Source organism: Ursus americanus, chromosome 5 (genome assembly GCF_024610735.1).
Source record: "Ursus americanus isolate L20-20 chromosome 5, mUrsAme1.1.p, whole genome shotgun sequence".
NCBI classification, from domain to species: Eukaryota; Metazoa; Chordata; class Mammalia; order Carnivora; family Ursidae; genus Ursus; species Ursus americanus.
The window spans coordinates 87,591,061-87,613,373 of NC_142131.1; the positions used below are offsets into that span (position 1 = coordinate 87,591,061).

Sequence of the window (22,313 nt, forward strand, 5' to 3'; positions counted from 1 at the left end):
CAGGAGAAGTCCCATCTACAGGAGCCCCCTTTATGCTGCTGCGTGGACACAGGGCCTCCCTGGAGACTGGCTGGGCAGCAGAGGAGACAGACAAGGAGGAGGGACACCCGGCAAAGTGGCTGAAGCAAGCCCTCTTTACGGGGGTCCGTGACTGCCAGCCACGTGCCAGGCACGCCACCCCCAAACTCACAGAAATGGTGCTGGGAGACCTCCTCTGAAATGGACCTGTTGATCTTAAATCCACACAATGTGGCCCAACTCCCAGCCTCAAGCATCCTTAACGGCCCCGTGTGTCAACATTGCAGGAGCCTCATCCCCACTGCCTTCCTTGCTGTCACTTGCAAGAATTTACACTATGATGTAACCGCAAGTCGTGATTTTGGTACACTTGTCTACTGAAGGAAATGTGAAGCAAAGGGAGCCAGGAACAGAGCGAGGAAACGCCGCATCCAGGCCTGGGGGTGACCCGCACTCCGCACAGTTCCTCTGGTTTCCCCAGGAAAAATACTCGGGTCGGCCAAGGGCGGGCAGGTGGAAGGGGGTGGACAGAGGCCAAGGCTAAGGCGGGTCCCTGGAAAGCCATGGCACCACAGGGCAGGCAGTGCAGAGAGAAACGAGCACAGCTGAGCAGACACACTGGGGGCAGAGCGGTGACGGAGCTTCAAGGACTCGGACCCCTGGACACGGACCCCACAAAGTCCCTGAAGACAGAGCTGGAGCCGTAGCTGCAGGCTGCGTGGGGACTCAAGCCAGTAATAGGTCTGACCCGCCTGCCTGCCCTCCCCACCCAGATGTCCTGAGCATCCCTTTCCCTCCACTTACACCCACATGTACCCTGAGTGGGCATGTCTGACGCATGCGTGGGAGTCTGCATGACCTGGGTGTGCGTGTCCAGTAGCCCAGCCCCATCGTGGGTGGCATTTCAATGGGGTGAGTGCCAGGTCTGGACGATCCAGGCTGTCTGGGGACAACCAAGGGCCTCGGAGACGCCAGGCCAATAAGACTCGGCGGCAGCGACAAGAGCTTTATGAAGAGTCGTGATACACTGGGGCCAACGATACCCCTGCTACAGGTCTCTACGGTAAAACGTTTACAGCCTGGGGAACATGAACACCCACAGGATAAGGGAACAGGGACACTGCTGAGGGACACTGTCTTAAACAACCCAAGGCGGGCACCTGCGGTATGCGTCCTGCGTGTGCACCTAGGTGCGGACCCTCATGGGTGAAGGATGCTGCGAGTCCGGAAGGCGGCGATGGAGGAGCGGCTGGGGGCCAGGCCAGGTGGGTGGAGCTTCTTGGCCTGGGGCTGGCGCCAGGGGCAGACATCACTGCAGGGGGAGGGGTGGGAGTGGGGAAGGAGAGAGACAGCTGCTGTGCCAGGACCAGGCCATGAGGTGGGACCCAGCCCCCACCAGTCCCCCCAGCCCCACACATCTCCCCAAGACCGGAGCCTTATCATGGCCACTCCACCCACTTGGAGCTGATGACTCAGCCTTTCCAGAATCAGAATGGCACCCTTGGGACCCGAGGAAGAAAGGACGGGCTGCCAGATCTGCTGTCACATGAGGGGGTGTGTGGAGGCCAGGGTCTCCTGGGTCAGTCGTTCCTCAAATTCAGCCCCAGGCAGGAGCCAGGTGGCTGGTCTGAAGCCCTCCATGTCCCCGTACTGCCCCGGCTCCCTCCCCTGGGGTTCGGACGGGACGCAGTGCCCACCTGGAGCAGCATGCTGAGGCCCAGGTTGCGGTGCCTCCTCTCCAGCTCCGACACAGCCTGCAGCAGGGACCCAAAGCGCTCCGCAGGGTCAGCGTCCTCATCCTCCGGGGATCCCTCCTCTTTATCCGCCTCCTGCAGAAAACGCTCTTCCTCCTCGGCAAAGAATGCCCGCAGCTTCCTGTAGTCGGTCAGGGCTTTCTTCCTGCGGTCCATCACGTGTCCCTGCAGGGCAGGGAGGGACACTTGTGTCCCCGGGATACACCCTGGGGCCTCCCGCCCCACTGCTGCCCACCTCTGGGAGGAGGGTTTGCTACACAGTGCATGGCACTCAGCTGCATCCCTGCCAAACGGGGTCAGGGTCCCCTCCTTGGGCAGACCGCAGGCCTGCCGCCACTTGCCTTCCACACGGCCGCGGCAGACTCGGCCTGGCCATGCAGGTCCCGGGCATCGTTCAGGTCTTTTCTCATGATCTCCACAGACCCCTTGTTCTCCTGGAAAGACACAGTGGTTACTGGTAGGCACACAGTCAGAAGCTCCAGGGTCCCCTAGCCCAGTCCAGGGGCAGACTCAGTGTGTGATCGTGGCCTGTCAGGCTCTGCACAAGGGGTCTGCAGGTACCAAAGGAGGTCTCAGCAACCCCACTAAGCTCTCTCCAGAAGGAACTCTGGTAGAAAAGCACCTGCTCTAAGACTATAACCAGGCAACTGGACAAAGACCATGCTCTGGGGTCCCTAGTGTTACTGTCACCAAGGGAGCAATGTTGAATGGCCTGTCAAGGGTGCACTAAACCTAGGCCTGGGTCCCCCAACAGGAGCAGAGCCCAGCTCCAGTCCACAGGCTCCAGCCCTATGCAGCCCCTGCCCACCACCCACAGTGCCACCCCCAGTGCTCACTGGGTCCCCTGGACCCACCACCTGACAGAGTGCTTCCCCTGTCTTCCCTGGGGTGGGTGGGACCACACACACATATTGTCTCTGCACTGAAGGAGGTCCTGGCTGCTTTTACTCTCTAAAATAACGTTGTAACCCCACCTCCATGGGGGTTTCCCAGGGCCCGAGGCCCCAGCTACAACCAGCCTCTCCAATAGCGGGTTTTTACCCAGGGTCGACAGCACAGGGAAGTTTTCAATATCCAATGGGTGGGGGTCGCCGAGAACGAGTGGGAAAGCAGTCTGGGTGAAGGGAGAGGGGGCGCACTGGACCACAGCAGCTGACAGCCCGACTTACTGCGGAGTCCACCAAACAGAACCTCAGGGGGCAGAGCGGGGCGGGGGCGCTGCTGCAGGGTGACGTCACGCCCAGAGGCAGGGCAATGAAGTGCTGGAGGCGAGTTATGGGGGTGGGGCTGGCAGATGGACACTGTCTTCAGATGGGGGGAGGGGTACAACAGTCCAAAGATGGAATACGCGGATGAGTGTGGGAGGTGGGGGGAAAGATACAGTCCAGGGATGGGCGCGGGCGTTAAGGGAGAGGGCACTGGGCACTGTCCAGGGGATGGGGAGGTGGGGGACAGGGCACCGTCTGGCAAATGATAACGGAAGACAGAGCACAGTCCAGGGATGGGTGAGGGGGAACAAGGCATGGTCCTGGGAAGGGGACCCGGGTTAGAGAGGACAGGGAACTGTCAGAGAGTGGGGAGGACGGGATGGAAGACTGGTCCCTCTGTCCACGGGCAGGGACCCGGGTTGGGGAGGGAGGACAGGACACCAGCCGAGAGCGGGGGAGGGAAGACAGAGTACGGTCCAGGGGTTGGGGATGGGGGACAGGACACCAGCTGAGACAGGGGAGGGGGTACAGGGCACCGTCTGGGGGCGGGGACCGGGTTGGGGATGGGGACGGGCCGCGTACAGGTCACCGCCCGCGCGCACCTTGCCGCGCAGCGCCTTCCTCCAGCGCGGCTCCCACTCGGGCGGCTCGGGCCCCGCGGCCATGCGGCAGGCGGCGCACAGCGGACCCCCGTCGGCGCGGCACAGCAGCTGCAGCGCCGCCTCGGAGGCCGGGCCGTCGCGCGCGGGCGCCGCGGCCGCCTCCTCGAGCGCCAGCAGCCGGCGGCTGAGCGGCGGGCGGCCGGGCTCCACGGCGCGCTGCCAGCAGTCGTCGGCGCACTCGGGGCACGGGAAGGGTCCGTCCTCCTCGGCCCAGAAGCGCACCACGCACGACCGGCAGAAGCGGTGGCCGCAGTCGGCGCGCACCGGCTCTCGGGGCGCGCGCTGACACAGGGCGCAGGCGGCCTCGGCGGGGCCCGCAGGGAGCGCCAGGGCGGCGGCGGCGGGGGCCCTCGGGAAGGGCGCGGCCGGAGGGTGGGCGAGGCCGAGGACGCGGCGTAGGGACGGTGACAAGGGCGTGCGGGCGAGACGGGCCCGAGACGCGGCGGACAGCGGGTACTGGGATAGAGAGCGCGGCCGGAGAGCCGAGGACGGGGACAAGGATGGCGGCGGGGACGCGCGGGGCGGGGACGGCGGGGCGCCCCACGCAGGGTCCTGGCAGCGGTGAGCTTCACGCAGGGTCCTGGCAGAGGTGTGCTTCAAGCTCTGGGATGCTGGCCGCGATGCTCCGCGCATAAGGTCCTGGCAGGGGTGCGCGCCACCCTCTCCGGGTCCTGGCAGTGAAGCTCTCCTCGAAAGGTCCAGGCCGAGGTGCGCGCAGTACCTCCGGGGTCCTGGCAGCGACGCACTCCATCTCCCCCAGGTCCTGGCAGCGGTGCACTTCACACTCCCGTCCGCGGGCCGGCCCACATCCTCGCACCCTGAAATCTTACTACGATTGTCACTTACCCCGTAAATGATTCGTGGACAAGAGGGAACCTGTTTTATAATTATACGAAGACTCCGTTGTAGAAGTCTTTTGTAAGCTGCTAGGACCTGAGCGGAGGAGCGCCCCACCCACATGGGGTTGGGGCGGGGCTGGAACCGGCCTCCCCGCGTGAACCACCCCCCTCGGTCCGGTCCTTTCCCGGGGGGAACAGGTTTCGGGTCCGGTGCCCCGCGCCTCTCCCGGTGGAGGAATCCGGAGGCGCGGGCTGAAGAAGTCCCTAGAGACCCTAGACTTGTATTAGCATTTCTTTAAGGGAAAAAATGGGGGGAGGAGCAATCTGTTTTGTTTTTTTAAAAAACAGCCAAGCACGCAGTTAAAATAAAAACAATCACTGTGATTTAGCAGTACATAATTTTTAAATTTTAAAAAACGAGTCTGTTACTCCACACAAATGCAAAATCTTCTGAGTTACATTGCTTCCAGTTTTATGTGTTTTTAATATTTTGGCACAGACCTGAGAATGCAGTAAATGGGAAGAGTAACGAGTAAACTACGGCTAGTTCCGTGGAGTGATGGTGAGAAGAGGGCTTCAAGCTCAGTACGCCTGACCCGTTGCGTAGATCAAGAACTTCGTGCAGAGAAGAGAGAGAGGAAGGGAGGAAGGAGTTCAGCAAATATCAATGATACCCGGTGAGTGTGTTGAGGGAACAGAAGGCAAACTGAGGGCAAAGCAGAAGCTGACACCTCCCCCCCCCCCACGGAATATATGTGACATTCCTCAGGCACTCCTGCTGCCCTAAAGCTAAGGAAAGGAAAAACAGTTAACTGACAGAGATCACAATCCTGCAAGACAAGAATATCCCCCAGTTGACAAATGTCTTAGCAATTTACAAGAACAAAGCATTTCTATCAATAACCTAGCTTTCAGGGGCGCCTGGGTGGCTCAGTCCTTAAGCGTCTGCCTTCAGTTCAGGGCATGATCCCAGAGTCCTGCTTCTTCCTCTCCCACTCCCCCTGCTTGTGTTCCCTCTCTCACTGTCTTTCTATCAAATAAATAAAATACTTCTTAAAAAATAACCTAGCTTTCAGAAGAAAGGTAGATACAATGAAACATCTTTGTAATCTGCAATCCATTGACAGATACTTGAAGCGGGCAGAGTGTAATATCTCCAGGAAGCTCCCAACTATCCTGATGTCAACACCTTGTTAGAGGGAAAAAGAACCTTGACAATGGCAAGGCCTCGGTATCCTGTGAGTCTTTTTAACATATGAAAGTCCTTTTGAAAACTCCCCTTTCCTTACCTCCCCCAACCCCTTAGTATATAATCACCCCTCACAACCCCAGTGCAGCAGCTCATTCTGCCCAGGGGTTCTGTCTTATGCTTTAATAAAGCCAGCTTTTTACATCAGAGACGTCTCAAGAATTCTCTCTTGGCCATGGGCTCCAGACCTCACCCAACCCAACCTCACTTATATTCCAAAACCCCAAAAACATGGCTGTTTGAATCTTTTGTTCAGAACATAGATGTGGAGAAAAAAACCACTCTTACCACTTACTAAGAAATAGGATCGAGCCCCACATCAGGCTCCTCCGCTATGAGCCTGCTTCTTCCTCTCCCACTCCCCCTGCTTGTGTTCCCTCTCTCGCTGGCTGTTTCTATGCCTGTCGAATAAATAAATAAAATCTTAAAAAAAAAGAAATAGGAACATAAAAGAAGACTTCTTCACTATAAAGTTAGCAGACTCCAAAAACTGGATTTTGCAAATATTGCTTCTGGGAGACAATGTAGCAATGTAAGGACCTTCACATTTTTCATAACCTTTGGAATTCCTTTTTTCAAAATATGTTCTATATTTCCAAAACGGAAATAAAGCCTTCCCTGATTTGGCTTGGTTTAGTTTGGAGAAATGTTTCTCACATCACTATTTGGGGAAAAAACAAAAACTTCAAAATTTCCTCTCATAATGAGCAAGTCAGAGTAGCCATCCATTTGAAAATGTAGCAGCAATGCCCACAATAGCCAAACTATGGAAAGAGCCCAGATGCCCTTCAACAGATGACTGGATAAAGGTGTGGTGTGGGAGGTGTGTGTGTGTATAAACACACACACACACACACACATATATATATATATGGGAGGTTTTGGTTTTTGTGTGTGTGAGGGGAAAAAAAGCCTTTATTGATAAATAGGTTACAAAGAAATAAATAGAGTGATGGTTTGTTGGGGAATAAAAACTTGGTCAGGATCTCCATGTCTCCACCCCAGCTCTAGCTTCCAGCTTCTGCCTTCCTACTGGCCAGATTGGACAATGAGGCCTTGGTGGGCATGCCTGGCCTCCTCGGGCCCCTGGGGGCCTCTGTCTTCCTGGGCAGGGGTTCAGGTACCGTCTTAGACCTGCCACCCCTGGGGGGAGCAGCAGCCTTGGCTTTGAGCCCCTCCTTGGCTGCATAGACAATGAACTCTTCAGGGGCATGGATTTCCTTCTTTTTGGCTGGAGAAGCAGCACCATTCTTCCCCTTAGGGACCGTGGATTTTTCACTCTGACTCATATATATATATAATTATTCAGCCATCAAAAAAAATGAAATCTTTTCATTTGCATCGACATGGATGGAGCTAGAGTGTATTATGTTAAGTAATATAAGTCAGAGAAAGGCAAACACCATATGATTTCACTCATGTGGAATTTAATAAACAAAACATGAACATAGAGGAAGGGAAGAAAAATAAGATGAAAATTGAGAGGGATACAAACCATAAGAAACTCTTAGCTGTAGGGAACAAACTGAGGGTTATTGGGGGCGGTGGTGGGAGGGGATAACTGGGTGATGGGCATTGAGGGAATGTAATGTAATGAGCACTGGGTGTTATATGCAACTGATGAATCACTAAATTCTAGCTCTGGAACTAAAAAATTTTTAAAAAGAGAGAAAATGTGTGCATGAAAGATTTCTGGAAATAAGGAATAGCAAACATTGTTTCACAGCCCTAGTTCTGCTCCAAATCCCAATGTGGGCTCCCCCCCCACCACCACCAGTCAAGCAATTCCCTGTGATACCAGCTGCGTGTTGTACAATTTAAGTGAATGCTACCCAAGGATTGTGTTAGACCCCACAGGTTAAAGACCTCACAATATCCCATAATCCTTTAGGACCAGCAGAATCCAAATTATGTTGTATGGCATCCTCACTTCCCAAGACAGACTAAAAGGTATTACCTGGCATTTCTCCCCCTCCCTCTGCACCAAGTGAGACATTTAGCAGTTGCTATTTGAGGACAAGTGTTGGGAGGACAGGGCAAAGAAGTTGCTAGGCTTTCCCTCATCTGTCTCTAGAACCATCCAGAAAATGGAAGACTCCCACTTCCACGTCAGAAGCAGAATCCGAGTGGGTGATGATCTGGATTATTGCTCAGAACCCCCACAAGACAACAGGACAGTTGCTGGGCTCTAGGTGTCTTGAATTCCCACCACACTGATCCCAAAGAACTAAATAAGAGAATGCCTCCCCACAAACAGGCAGAACTCCCAATTCAGCTAGCTGCGTTCTGAACCACTTCCCTTTCTCTCAAGATCATACTCTAAATGGATTCATATAAAAGGTTTTGGGATTAAATTGGCAGTGATGAAAAAATCTGAGTATTGTCTATAAGACTGACAAAGTTGTTTGTTTTTTAAACAATAGACCAGAAGGACATAAGTAAAGGATTCCGAAGGGTAAGAACAGAATAGGCCCTCAACACATGCCACGTTGGCATGAAGAGTATTTTGAACTGCAGGCAAATGAGAATCAGCAGGTGCAGAAAGAGGCCTTCCCGGAGCTCCCCTTATCTGACGAGAGGAAGACACTAATGAGGAATGAGAAGTGCTCTGTTCTCATCAACCAGGCTATGCAGAGAGATGGGAGAGGCCCTGTCAGCGATGCAGGACACTGACTGAGGACACTGATGGGAGAAACAAAGGCAGAAGAAAAATTACTAAATTTCCTTACTACCTACAACCCATTGACAAGTCCTTGAAACAGGCAGAGTTACTTTCCTCTGGGACTCAACTGCCTCCATGTTACTACTTTGTTGAGGGCAACAGGCAATCTCAGCCCAACCCCCAGGATTCTGTAAGTCTGCTTTAACATATAAAGATTCCTTTGGCAACTTCACGTATCTCTAAAGCCTGCAAGCATTTGACCCACCTGTATACACCTTTAGGGTCTCATATTTAAGTTTTATTAGACAGTAATAAATGACCCTTTCCCAACAACAATTAGCCCTCTCAAGGTCCTGGAAAAGCTTCCAAAATTCCTGAGACTGACGCTATCCCTAACCCCTCCCGGCTTGAAAATACATAATGGGCCACTCCTCATGACCCCACTGCAGTTCTTTCTGCCCACAGGTCCTGTCCCCCTGCTTCAGTAAAACCACCTTTTTGCACCAAAGACGTCTCAAGAATTCCTTCCTGGCCCTAGGCTTTGAACCCTAACGTTCTCTTTCCTACATCACGGGTGACGAGTTCGACCCCACATGGGGCAGAGACTGTACTTTAAAAAAAAAATCCGACTCGGTGCAAACTTCACATTTCGCCCACGGAAAAGGAATCGGAAGTAGTTAACTCTCATTGCCCTGATTCACGCATAACACAGCAGCCAGCCAGCCGGGTGGGCGGAACGACCGGACCTCGAGACCACCAGGAAAAGGAGGAGACCACCAGGAAAAGGACGAAACCGCCCTCTACCCCAGGTAGCAGGGCGGAAGTTTCCAACGGCCCCAGAGCGCGCATGCGCCCTCCCCGTAACGACCTCCCCGTAACGACCGCCCCGAAGTACTCCCGGCCTTTATAATACATTTACATGTTCCCGGTGCATGGTGGGAAAGGTCCAAAATGGCGGGGCCGAAGGAGACGCGGCGGGGAGGCGGCCGGGGAACACCGTGGAAAATGGAAGCACAGAGGCGAAACCGAGGACGGTGGGCGCGCCCTCTGTCCTGAGTAGGCTACTCCACCCTTGTCTCCAGTGAGCTTTCGCTTTAACTGCTACGAAACGTCTGCTTTCGTAAGAGGGCGGCTCCGAGTCCTCCGAGGGCGGGAGGCCATGTCCGCCGGCCTGTGGTCGGTGCCGGGCCCGGGCCCGCGGGATTGGAGGGTCCGGTGCCTCGCTCTGCGCCCCCCCTGCTGCAGCCCTGGCCTCCCCCGGCGTCCGCTTCCTGGGACTGTGTTTTCCCACCCGCGTCCCTTCGTCGCTGGAACTCCTTTGGCGTCCCCCTGTCGGGCTCTCCGCCGTGTCCCTTCCCCGGCCAGGGGAACCCCGGCAGAGGCGCAGAGATCTGGAACCGCTGCGTTCCCAGCAGGACGCGCTGAGGATCTGCAGCTTGCTGCGCGCACGCGGCTTCAGAGGGCCTCCCTCCCTCTTCCTCTGGCCCTGCCCCCACCGTTCCCCCACTTAGCCGTTATAATAAACCTGAACTTTGGAAAACTGGGGAGATCCTGTGCAGCTTCCGAGAAGGCACACGGCTTTAAGAAGAGGCCTTCAACCCTTCCTTAAGCTTCTGTGCCGTCCCGAAGATGGCATCTGCTGCCTCTGCCTAATCCCCCCCCCCCCACAAGCGGATTTCTGCCCGGACAATGTAGCTGCTTTGTCGCTTTAGGCACCTCCTAGGCTTTCTTCCCAAGATCTGTGCATAGAGACCCCATAGTTTTCAAATTCCACTCCTCTGATCACTTACATTTGGTTTTACATTTTGTCGGAGGCCTCGAGGGGAATTGCCCCCTTTGTCTCTTCAGACCCTGGCGGGGAGATCTAGTTTCTAATCACAGGCCTGGTTGGGGAGATTGGGAAGGAAAAGGAATAACAAACACTGTTTTGCCAAACTAGATGCTGTCTTAGAAGAGAAGACCGTTCCCGCCTTGGGAGGAAACACACACTAATGAAGGTGGAGGGTGGATGGGGGTCCCTCTTGGGGAGCCTCGCCAAGCCAAAGAGGTTCACAGGCCAGGCATGCCCCTCTGCACCAGAAACGATAGTTGGGGGTTCCATAGGGACATGTCTGGGTCCCAGGCTCTCCAGGATGACTTTCGGGGTTCAGCAGGGGTGCCTCTAGCCCCAGAGGATTGTCACTGTGTATCTTTGCCATAGATGGGCAAGAGATCACAATTTTGTCTCACTATTGGAAGGCTTGAAACAGAGTAGATCTAAACCCATATAATAAAATATATGGGTTATAATTTATAAGAGAATGGCCAATTAGCCCCCGGCATCCGAGGGCAACTTGAGAAGCTTCCCTGCCTGAGCTTCTGAAGGTAGTCTCTTCCCCTGGTTTATAACGCAGATTTAGAGGAGGAGGAAAGGGCTAGAGAGGAGGAAGCAAAGAAAGGAGAAGAGACTGGCACAGTTGCTGGCTGCCCTACAGCCTGGCGGCTGGTGCAAGTCCTCTGGGGGAAAAGACCCCTAGGGAACTGCTCCACACTTCAGGAAATCCAGACACTGGAAAAACGAGTGTCCTCTAGGGGAGAAGCCATCTACTCCCTGCCAAAGGGACCCAGGGCTGCTGCTCCATTGTGGGCCCTGGAGCGAGGAGACCTGGAGCCCATCCCAGCTCCCTCACATGGCTTTACCATCTTGAGGATGGAGCCTAGGGTGACCATGGAAGGGACAGCTAAGACTCAACTGTCTACATATACTGAGCCGCTCACTCTGTCCTCACTTCCTTCTGGGGCCTTGTCCTCTTCTCACCTGTGTCCCTGTAGTCTCTGTCACCAGGCTGTCAATGCTTGGGTTATTATCTTTTCAGAAGACCTCTGTGATTGGGGCGCCTGGGTAGCGCAGTTGTTAAAGCGTCTGCCTTGGGCTCAGGGCGTGATCCCGGCGTTCCCGGATCGCGTCCCACATCGGGCTCCTCCACTGGGAGCCTGCTTCTTCCTCTCCCACTCCCTGCTGTGTTCCCTCTCTTGCTGGCTGTCTCTCTGTCAAATAAATAAAATCTTTAAAAAAAAAAAAAAAAAAAAGAAGAGCTCTGTGATTGCCAGTGAGCTACCAGTTGTGTGGCTGGACAGCGCTCCGCCCCCACCACACCCTGTGGTTTTGCTGCTCTCGGTATTATACCTCAATATCCTTCTCCGCTTATTCCCACAGGGTCTAAGGCATCTCAAGTGCCCAAAGTAAGTGGGTGAATTCTCAATTTCCCTGTGCATCTCTTCCATCTGGCTGTCCCTGAGTTACATTCTTTTATAATAAACTGATAATCAAGTAAAATGTTTCTCTGGTTTCGTAAGAGATGCTGAAAATCACTGTCATCAGGGTGATTCCTCCACAAAACTGGGAGACCACCTTAAATTAAAATGGCCTTATCTCCCTTTGTATTTTTCTGCTTCAAGAAAAATCATTGTCTCACTTTGGGATCAAAGAGGGAAAAAACAAGGAGAGGAATATTGGCGATTAAACAAATTGCAAGTACTGGTTGTAAAAGAAAAAGGTGGGTAGCAAATGTAAGTTGTAATCACAGAGTTACCTGTGGGAATCAGAATTTTCCAGAATTCCAAAATTCTGTTCCAGAATTTTCTAGGTGTTCACAACATACACTTGAAAAATCATTTCTCAGCCTGTTTTCATTCGTGTGTATTGAAAGCTGCGGTCACTCATAAGCTCAGATAAGCCACTCATGTTCGTTCCTGTAGGTAGTATTTCTTTTTATTAGAACCTAAATATTTTTAATTCCCCATACAATTTCTTTTTTAACTGAAGTATCTCTAGCCACGTATTATTTCGTGTCTAAATACCTAGAATTTGCAGCTGAACTTTGGTTCATGACTTGTAACTTTACCACCGGAGGGTCAGGGTCGCAGAACAGGGTAGTTTGGAATTGAATGAGCTGCCTTACATAACTAAACAGGAGGTAAACATTCCTCCTGTGCTCAAACGAAGTGAGTTCTGTGCTTGCTGGTTGCAGTTCTAGAAGCTGGAGACTCAACTGCATTAGTCGACTCTTCGGTTTCCCTGTTTAGTTTGCAATTGATTTCTTAGTGTCTGAGCAACAGGTGTTAAAACCTGCAACAGTGTGGATTTACTCACTTCCCATGGATTTTGAGCAGCTGGTATATTTCATGATGGAATGAGGTGCCTTTGTGCTAACGCTTATGTTGATAGAGCATTCGTTGTGCTAGAATGTAATGTCGTTCTTTGACATTTTTGATCAGTTTTACCTTAAGTTCTTTGTTACAGCTCAAGATAAGAACATGGTAGAAAATGAGAGCTACTGGAAATACCTAGAAGTGATTTGTCCTGCAGTTACTGCACACTAAAATGTGGGGGACCCAGATGAGCTCTACTTAAAAGGAAATGTTTCTTTAAACTCATATATGGGGTGGGGGGGGGATGGAACTACCCATCTGTTATAGGTTGATTGCATCCAACAAAAAGCTTACCTGAAATGTACAAGCCCTATCCCTGGAACCTGCCAGCGTGACCTAATTTGGAAGGAAGGTCTTTGTGGACGCAGTCAGGTTAAGATGAAGTCATACTGGACTCGTGGCCCTGAGCCAATGACTGGTGTCCTTATACGAGGGGAACTTGGACCAAACGACCAGGGAGAAGGCTTTGTGATGATGGGGACAGAGATCCCTGGGATGCCTCTACAAGCCAAGAACCACCAGGGAGCGCTGGCAACCAGGAGAACTTTCCGTGCCTCACAGGGAACCCACAGCGCCACCTTGATCTCGGACTTCAGGCCTCCAGAACCATGACACGGAACGTGTCTGTTCCTTGAGGGCACCCACGTTGTGGTAATTTGTTGCAGACACTGAATACACCATTCAACTCAATCTGTCGAAGGAAGAGTAAACCGCAGTAAACCTGAAGAAAAAAAACAGATAAAAAAGCAGAAATCATTAAGCAGAAAAAGTAGAGAAACACAGAGCAAACTCTTCAAGTCTGTGATTACATTCACTAATGCAGGAGGAAAGATTCCATACGGTTCTGCATTAGTTGAGCATGTAGATACAGAAGGACACTTAGCGTTGTAAAGGGCTTGTGCTAAAGTGGGAGTAACCCACAGTTGAAGCAATCACCGGTCTCCGAGTCCACAGGATCAAATCCCGCGAAGTTCACAGACAAAAATGTAGGACAATACACCTGTCACCCAGAGGCACAGAAGAACGTCAACAAAACTCGAAAAGCACGGAATTTACGGCAAAAATAGTGGAACAAATGACAGCAGAATTAAGAATGTTCATCTTCTTAAAGACACTATATTGCATATCTGAAAGTGGCTAAGAGATTTTGAAAGTTCTCCTCACAGGTAAAAAAAATCTAACCATGTGGGAAGATGGATATTAATTGGACTTACTGTGGTCGTCATTTTGCAATATATTTAAATATCAAACTACGATGTTGTACACCTGAAGCTAACTGTTACATGTCGAATATGACAAAAAGTAATAACAGTCCATCCAGTGGTGGATATTTTTGACAAAGGTGACAAACTGAAGACAGATTAAAAGCAATATATGAACTGTCTGAAACCGAGAAGGGATTAACATGGAGAAAATGCCAGAAACTTGCTAATTAACAAGACAGGAACAACAGCAAAAAATTAGCCAAGGGCACGACTTTAGTCTGCAGGCTGGGAAACCCTAAAGGAAGTGGGCATACGTGGTTATGTTCACGTACATGGGTCACCAGAGAAATGCAGATTGATGGGACAGTGTGAGACCAGTGTGCACCCTCATTAGACCAACAGAAGTAGAGAGCTGTCTGCCATCAAGACTGGCAAGGCTGTGCGGATGAAGGAGGGAGGGTGGCCTGGGACAGTGCTTCCCCCAGGGTCTCTCCCTTAATCTCACACAACGGTGACCCTCACATGCTTCTGACAAGCGTTTCCCACACACCAAGCAGGTCTGCAACACCAGCTAGGGGTCCTACGGTACGACTCAGTTCTAATGCTCTCTACGTGGACCCCACAAGTTCAGGCCTCCGTCCCACAAGACCACCCCCATCTCACACTGCTAGTCCAGGGGTCACCCATGCTTCTGACCCACCAGCTACAGACCTGACGTTCCCATGGCCCCCTGCTCAGATTCCATTAACTTGCTAGAGTGGCTCACAGAGCTCAGAGAAATATTTCAGTCACTAGATGACTGGTTTATTATAAAAGGGTATGACTCAGGGACAGCCAGATGCAGACACGGACAGGGCGAGGCGGGTGGGTAGGGGTGCAGAGCTTCCACGCCCCCCGGGCACGTCACTGCTGTAACCTGGGTGTTGATGAGTAATGGACTCAAACTCTAAAGGGGCTGCTTTGGACCCTGCTCATCCTTCAGACTCAAGATCCGCCTCTCGATTTTCCTCTCTAACTTAAAATCCTGTCTCAGAAACGAATACCACAGCCTTTGCAGGTGGAAAACAGACATTTATTGTCTCCCCACCCTGGAGGCTGAAGTCTGAGAGCCAGGTATGGGCAGGCATCAGCAGTGTGTTATGAGCACAGGCCTCCAATTCTGACCTTTGTCAAGGTCCCTGAAGAGCCAGGCCTTGGGTTACATGCCCAGACCACCTAGTCCCTTCCACATGGCTGCCGTGCAGCACAGGCTCAACTTTCAGAGCACAAGGACGTCTGGACAGGCGTGAAGAGGAGAGGGAGACCCAGGGTTGACCAAGACCTGGGAACCCACAGAGGCAGCTCCTTGAGGAAGGGAGGAGATGGGAGTTACTGGAAGGAAGAGCAGAGTACATACTAGAAATCACTGCACCTCCTAGTTTCTGCGACCTGATGCCCTGACCTCCTGGCCCATCTGGGGGTAGCCAGCCCTGAGGACAGGAAACAGATTCACCCAGGAGTGTGCCTTTCAGATGTAAACTGACCAATCCAGAGCACACATGCCCCCTGACTGCCACCTCTCACACTATCTATCTACCCTCATCGTCCCAGGCCGGTGCCAGACAGCTGGGACAGCCCTTGCAGCCCAATGCCCACGGAGATACTCAAACTAACCAACCTTGAGCCTGCTAGCTCTGCCTTCTCTCACCTTTCCTGAAACCACAGTAACCACAGTGAAGGTCTTGCCCACATTTCCCCTGGCTCTCCGCCATGGAGCCCTCTGTGGTGCCCTGTGCCCCTTCCTCTGGGGAGCTGAGTGTGTCCTCACCTGTTGGCCTGGGCATACCTGAATCGTAACAGTAAGATCCCTGTATTTTAAAATAGCAAGGACAGGCCCACAACAAGGCAACAGAGGCCACGGCAGGGCAGGCAGCTCCGGATTACAGTGGGCATGTGGATAGCCCAGCCTTACCCAGGAGGGAGGTGTGGCCAGGTTCCAGAAGGTCCCAATACCCAGATGCAAGGTTGTAGGGAGGCCAAAGGAGAGGGTTTTTTTGTTTTGTTTTGTTTTGTTTTCTGGGAGCAGCAGCACCTAGCCCCTTTCTATACTCTGTGGAAGTTGCAAAAGGCATTAAAACCGCTTACTTGTAAAGACAGTTATTGGTTGTGGGGGAAAAACAAGCCATTGAAGGAAAGTGAAGATCAACCCAGGAGGCAAGTTGAATTCCTTGAGAAAGAACTAGAGCTTCCCCTGAAGGCAGGTCCCACGGAAAGCTAGATAAATCCGTGTATATCAGAATCACCTGTGAAAACAATTGCCAACCAACCAACAAAAAGTCTGTATAACGAAGAGGGAAGAATTCATGGGAATTCTATAGGTGGAAAGGCAAACCATAGGTGTGGGGGGACAGGGCCCGAGAAGCTGGGATACAGGTAGGTGTGGGGACAGGGAACAAGGACTCAAATAGCCACCCGAGGCACCGCCCACCGCACCCACGGGCCACTGTACTCCGAGCCCCCCTGGAAAGCCACTTCTTGAGCCCATTCCTACGTTGGAGAAATGACGGGATTACTCGCTTCCTGCTAGGTATTAGAATGTACGTGGTGTTCCAGCAGAGGGCGCGCGGAGGAGGCGGGACACAACCCGAGGTTGCAGACAACAGCAGAGGGAGCTGAGGCAGGGGCCTTCGAGGGCCACCTGGTGGCGGCCCGTTACCCAGTCCTGGCCCACGACTGATAATACGCGTCCAGAATTCCCAACGCGAACCTACTATCCCCACCCCACTCCCGCTCCCAAATGTGTCTGAGAAGCTCCATCTTTCCCAAGACGACGAAAGAAGAGCCAAGCGCGTTGGGAAAACCGCTCAACTCACTTAATTGGCACCGCTAGTGGCTCTCAGAAGAGCGAGCCCCGGCCCGGGTGGCCGTCTCCGGGCCTCCACCCGCGGGCGCGGCGAGTGCTGGGGGTCCTCGGGTGTGACGGGGACGCACCTGGTGCGGATGGAGCAGAGGCGGGTGACCGCAGAGCCACTCCCGGACGGCGGGCGCAGCGATCCTGCGCGCTGGGAGGGCCGGGCGCGGACGGAAAGCGGGCTGGGCCCGCAGCTGCTAGGCGATGCAGGGTTGCAGATGAACGGGCTGCAGGGGTACCCGGCGCAGGGGCGCAGAACTGCAGAGGTGGGGGGCGCAGGGGCTCAGAACTGCAGGCGGCGCGGGAGGTGCAGAGGTGGGGGGCTCGGGGCTCAGAACTGCAGGCGGCGCGGGAGGTGCAGAGGTGGGGGGCTCGGGGGCTCAGAACCGCAGGCGGCGCGGGAGGTGCAGAGGTGGGGGGCGCGGCGGCTCAGAACTACAGGCGGCGCGGGAGGTGCAGAGGTGGGGGGCGCGGGGGCTCAGAACTGCAGGCGGTGCGGGAGGTGCTCTGAACCTTCGCTTCGGCCCCCCTCACGCACACAGCCTTCGGAGGCCCCCGCGCGGAACAGGAAGAGCAGCAGCCTGTGGCGTTTATCCCAACTGATGCAAATTTAATCCTACCCGATTGACTGAGGCACCTTCTGGAGCTTTCCAAAACTTCCCTTGGTGCCATTGCCTTTGCTGCGCCCCCTCAGTTTGACTGTTTCTGAACTTGGAGTCTCTTGCGTTGTATTCACATTTGTGCCTTAATGTGTTTGGATATCCTCGTGATTTCCTGGCATGCGGGTGACTTAGGCAATAAGGCTGCTCTGGTGGGGAAGAGGGGGGACCTTGGACTAAGCCGCGCGGCGGGACGGGGGGGGGGTGTCCCCAAGGCATGGTCCTGTGGGTGAGGCCGGCTGTCTGCCCAGCCCAGCCCCCTCCCTACACCCTCCTGGCTTCCCCCACCTCCCCCGAGACCCCCACAGCCCTCCAAGACCCCTCCCCCACCCCATCTCCCTTTCTACCCCTCCCACTCACTCCCCTCCCCTCTTAGACCCACCTGCTCCCCTATCTCCCTTCCTACCACTTGCCCCCCTCCCCTCCGAGACCCCTCCCACCCATCCCCAGCTATCCTCCCTACACCCTTCTCCCAGGTCCCCTCCCCACCCCTGCCACCCATCACCCCATCGCCCTTCTCAAACCCCTCCTGCTCATTTCTCCACAGTTCTCCCTTTCCAGATCCAGACCACCTCTCCTGAAAACTTAAAACATATAAAATATAAGGTATAGAAAAATTATCGTCATACAAGTTTTGTGTTTTCTGATATATGTGTGTTCTGTTTTCCATATGTCCTCTGTTAAAAGGTAAACTGAGGCCTACTGAAAATGTTTAGAATTTATCTGGGCCAAGATTGGTTGGAGTTGGGCAGCCTCCAGGATAGCAGGGAGCAGGGAGCTGTAGAAGGTGAAAGACTTAGAGGCAGAAGGGAACCCAACAAGGAATTATTCTCGGCAAGAAAGCAGGTTATTGCAAGGACATTTTCCTCTGGGGAGGGGACAGCAGGGGCCTGGCCTGCAGATTTTCTCACTAGAGCTGAGCAGGGGGGATCTGTCGACTGGTTTAAGTTCCATTTCTGGGAGAGCCGACACTGTCAGTAAGTCTCTGTTGGGTGGCCTGGGACCAGACATAAGCAGCTCCATTTGGGACCTGCTGTCTTGTTTTAACCCCCCAGCCTGACCAAATTGATCAGAATTTAAGACTCTTCGCTCCACTCTCAGCTACCACTCTGAAGTTCTGGAAGCTGTTTTGTGATAGGGTTTTGTTTGTTTTTTTCTGATCCTTTGTGATATTCACAGGCCACTATTCTGGGCTCTCATTCTTTAAACTGGTCATTCTTTTTGTACTTTTCTGACGTTCTGATCTCAGAGGGGTCATTTACTTGGTGGTGAGGGAGCCGCAAACATACACATTTAAAGTGTTTCGGAGCGTACCCTGCACCAGGAAGACGATTATGATTATGATACAGTGTAATTCCCAATGTGGGACGTGCACTTTGGAGCCATGGTCCCAAAGACCCAAATGAGTCAGAATCAAATAAGTCAAAGAAGGATCCCGTTCAAAGACTTTCTTATGCCAAGAGATCTCGCGTAGCTGCCTCAGCTACCCCAGAATTGTGGATCCAACTGCAGCGGGTGGTGGTGGCCCCCGCGCAGACCCCTACCTTGCTCAGCTAAAAGGTGATCAAGGGCTCTTCTATTATCAGGAACGAGTCTGGCCAGAGAGTCAAACAGTCTTTGCTGGGCAGCTCCTGGTTCCGTAGCAGAGTCTACAACATCTTCACGAGTTAAGGGGACGTCCCGTCATCACCTCTGATGAGGTACAGGTGAGCTTCAGTGGGGTGGAGTCCGGAGCCGATGGCCAAGAAAGAATTCTTGAGACATCTTTGGTGCAAAATGGTGGTTTATTAAAGCACGGGGACAGGACCCGTGGGCAGAAAGACCTGCACCGGGGTCATGAGGAATGGCCCATTATATACTCTCAAGTTGGGAGGGGGTTAGGGATAGCTTAAGTCTCTAAGGAATTTTGGAAGCAAAGTTTCCAGGACCTTGAGGGGGCTAGCTATTGGTGGGAAAAGGTCATTTATTACCCTCTAATAAAACCTGAGTCATGAGACCCTTCAGATGTATATCGGTGGGCCATATGCTTGGGGGATGATTGCTAATACGTATCTTGGGGGGTTAGAGATAAAGGAAGTTTCCGAAGGAATTTTTATATGTTAAAGTAGACTTACAGGATCTTGGTGGAGGGGAGGGGGTCAGGCTAGGACTGCCTTTTGCCCTTAGCAAAGTATTAACATCAAGGCAGCTGAGTTCCTAGAGGAATGTCACCATGCCTGTTTCAAGGACTTGTCACTGGGCTGTAGGTAGTAAGGACTGTTTCTTTGTCCTTTAGGGCAGCCAGGAGTGCCTGAGGAATGTTGCATACATCCCATAGTGGTGGGGGGGGGGGTGCAGGGTGTCAGCTTCTGCCTTGTCCTCAGCTTGCCTTCCGTTCCCTCATCACCTCCTTTGTGCTTGCTCCTAGCCAGGGAGTAGGGATCTGCCAAAGGAAGCAAATTTTGAATCATGAATGCCTCCCGGTAATTCCCATTTGGGTCCGTGGCTCAGGTCTCCCTCCCTGGTCACCTCTAGGGATGAAATCATCTAAGGAAACTTTGTCCTTTTGACAGAAAACCAAATTCTCATTTTGCACTGTATACTTTTGATATTAAAATGTATTCTTGATAAACTTCAGTAAGTCCATTCCAGTCTTAGCTTGACCACACATAAAATTCCTTTTTCATAAACGTCCTACAACTGTTTTGGGTTGTTTTGTTTTGTTTTGTTTACCGTATGTATCCATTCAGATTTCACCCTATGTTTTTTTCTCCTTCCTCGTTTCGGAGCAAGCCATTGCTTTACTTTCCTCACATACATACTTTTCTTTCTTTTTTTTTTTTAAGATTATATTTATTTATTTGACAGAGAGAGAGAGAGAGAGATAGAGACAGCCAGCGAGAGAGGGAACACAAGCAGGGGGAGTGGGAGAGGAAGAAGGAGGCTCCCAGTGGAGGAGCCCGATGTGGGGCTCGATCCCAGGACTCCTGGATCACGCCCTGAGCAGAAGGCAGACGCTTAACAACTGAGCCACCCAGGCGCCCCCAAACATACTTTTCATACTATTTTCTTTCTCTCTTCTTATTTCTAAGTGGCTTTATTACATTTTTTAAAAAGTTTTATTTATTTAAGTAATCTCTATACCAAGGTGGGACTCAAACTCAAGATCCTGAGATGGAGAGTCGCACACCCTTCCAACTGAGCCAGCCAGGCACCCCGTTATTAGGTATATTGATGAGAACTGTTAGCCATCAGAATTCTCGGTTTCCAGTGAAAACTAAGGAGGTGTGGACTGTGTCACGCTGGCATGCTATGCACTGGGACATTTATAAATATGTGTCATAGTTTCTAGAAGTATATTCTTCTTCATACCAGCTTTCCAATGTGGCAGCAAACGTGTTTACTAAGAGACCCCAATATCCTCCATTCCTCCGTAAAGAGAAGCCAGAAATGGGTAAATCTATGTTCAGTAATTCATGATTCCATGTATTTCTCATGTTTAGAAAAGATCTGGTTATTCAGTGAATGCCCATCACTCAACTTACCTCAGTATGACTGTAAGGTTTTGGGCTGCCGAAAACAATTTGGAAGCTATTCTTCAGTAGACATACCATAAAGTGTCATAATTGTTGAAAAGCTCATTTGTAAACCTTTCTGTTATTTGCATCTTTTAATTCACTTGTTCTCAAGAATTATGGTTGAATTAGCCAGGACAGTCTTACACGATATTCAGCAGTTACCCGTTATCTAAATCGTGTAAAAGAAATAACACAAGCTTATTTAGTAAACCTAGGTAGAAGAAAAGTACTATATTTAATGCCGTCAACTCTAAAGAAATGCCTTTTTTAGTTAAACCAACAAAGTTAAGCTAGCTTGTATTTACCAATGATGATCCTAGATTGCATGAACTTGAAAGATACGTTTCTGGCGGTCTTCCTGACCTTTAGAAATGCTTGTTTGCCTTTCAGCCAATTAACTAGAGTGGCTTACAAATTGACTTTGGCACTACCATCCAGAGGTAGAAAAATGTCACACGTTTATAACATGCATACCTAGACATCCAAGAACATACAGGCAGATGCAAACGGATCCTACAGTTTTCACTCTAAAATACTAACCGTGAGCGAGGCAGGATGATGGGAACTTACTAGTTTATAAAAGAACAGGTGGATGCAAATCGTGTTTCTGACAGATGTTAGGGTCACGTGCTCAGACGGCAGATTGCCAAAGCTGATACTCACACGAGGGGAAAAGACTTCTAAGATCCATATTTGTCCTCACAAGTAATCTCAGGGAGGCTGTGGACTAGATTTGGGGCAAGAGAATTTTTATACTGGTTTGTATTTTTAAAAGCCTCCTTCCCCTTTCTTCTCCCTTCATTCTCAGGGGTCTGTGGGCAGTGTTTTGGTCATGTCCTGGGGTGTTCACATTTCAAAGACATGGTAATATTGTCATCTCCAAGGGACAAAGAAAGAAGGCAAGTTTCCTCCTAGGAGTTTGGGGTGTATTTGTCTATTATCAGAACTCTAGGGGAATTGTTATTTAAATTTTTCCTTCAGAGCAGGACATTGTTTCCAAAGTCCTAATCTTTTACGGTGTCTGCAAGCATTTAGAGATGAACAAGAGACATTGCAGGAATCGTAAAGATGGGTGGACACTGAATTGTTTCTAGAGCTGTATTTCTGGTTTCGCAGATTTGCCAGATAAGGACAGCGGCTTGTAATTCCCCAAAGAATGGTGTCACCACCTGAGTGGTATCAAGGGACTGACCCAGCCATCCAACTACATTACCCTCAATTCTTGATATCAGGGAGATTCCCAACTACAACGGAAAACAAAAGATTCCTATGTTCCAGATTTACAGCTGTGTGTCCTCGGAATATTTCAGGACAAAGGCTTCTCTCTGGGTTTGTAGTTTTATTTTAACTGAGGAGAGAAGACCTAAAACAAAGACTCTGAATATCAGGTTCCAGGTTGGCCAGCCTGTGACCACAGAG

General features: G+C 51.7%; 1 protein-coding gene across 1 annotated transcript; it reads right to left on the reverse strand.

Annotated features, from left to right (window-relative positions):
- Positions 1-1,009: 1,009 nt before the first annotated feature.
- On the reverse strand, positions 1,010-4,476 carry RNF187 (ring finger protein 187). Its single transcript, XM_045803973.2, has 4 exons — positions 3,583-4,476; positions 2,114-2,206; positions 1,716-1,937; positions 1,010-1,330 (listed from the first exon to the last, which is right to left on the reverse strand). The coding sequence occupies exons 1-4, from the start codon at positions 4,273-4,275 to the stop codon at positions 1,328-1,330; spliced, it is 1,011 nt and encodes a 336-aa protein (XP_045659929.1). The 5' UTR covers positions 4,276-4,476; the 3' UTR covers positions 1,010-1,327.
- Positions 4,477-22,313: the final 17,837 nt, after the last annotated feature.

Excerpts from the sequence above, each read along its gene's own strand:
- RNF187 (XM_045803973.2), bottom strand. The coding sequence starts at position 4,275 with ATGCGCGGAGCATCGCGGCCAGCATCCCAGAGCTTGAAGCACACCTCT. Across the intron at positions 2,207-3,582 it reads GGAAGGCGCTGCGCGGCAAG|GAGAACAAGGGGTCTGTGGA; the intron begins GTGCGCGCGGGC and ends GTGTCTTTCCAG. Across the intron at positions 1,938-2,113 it reads CTGCCGCGGCCGTGTGGAAG|GGACACGTGATGGACCGCAG; the intron begins GCAAGTGGCGGC and ends CCTGCCCTGCAG.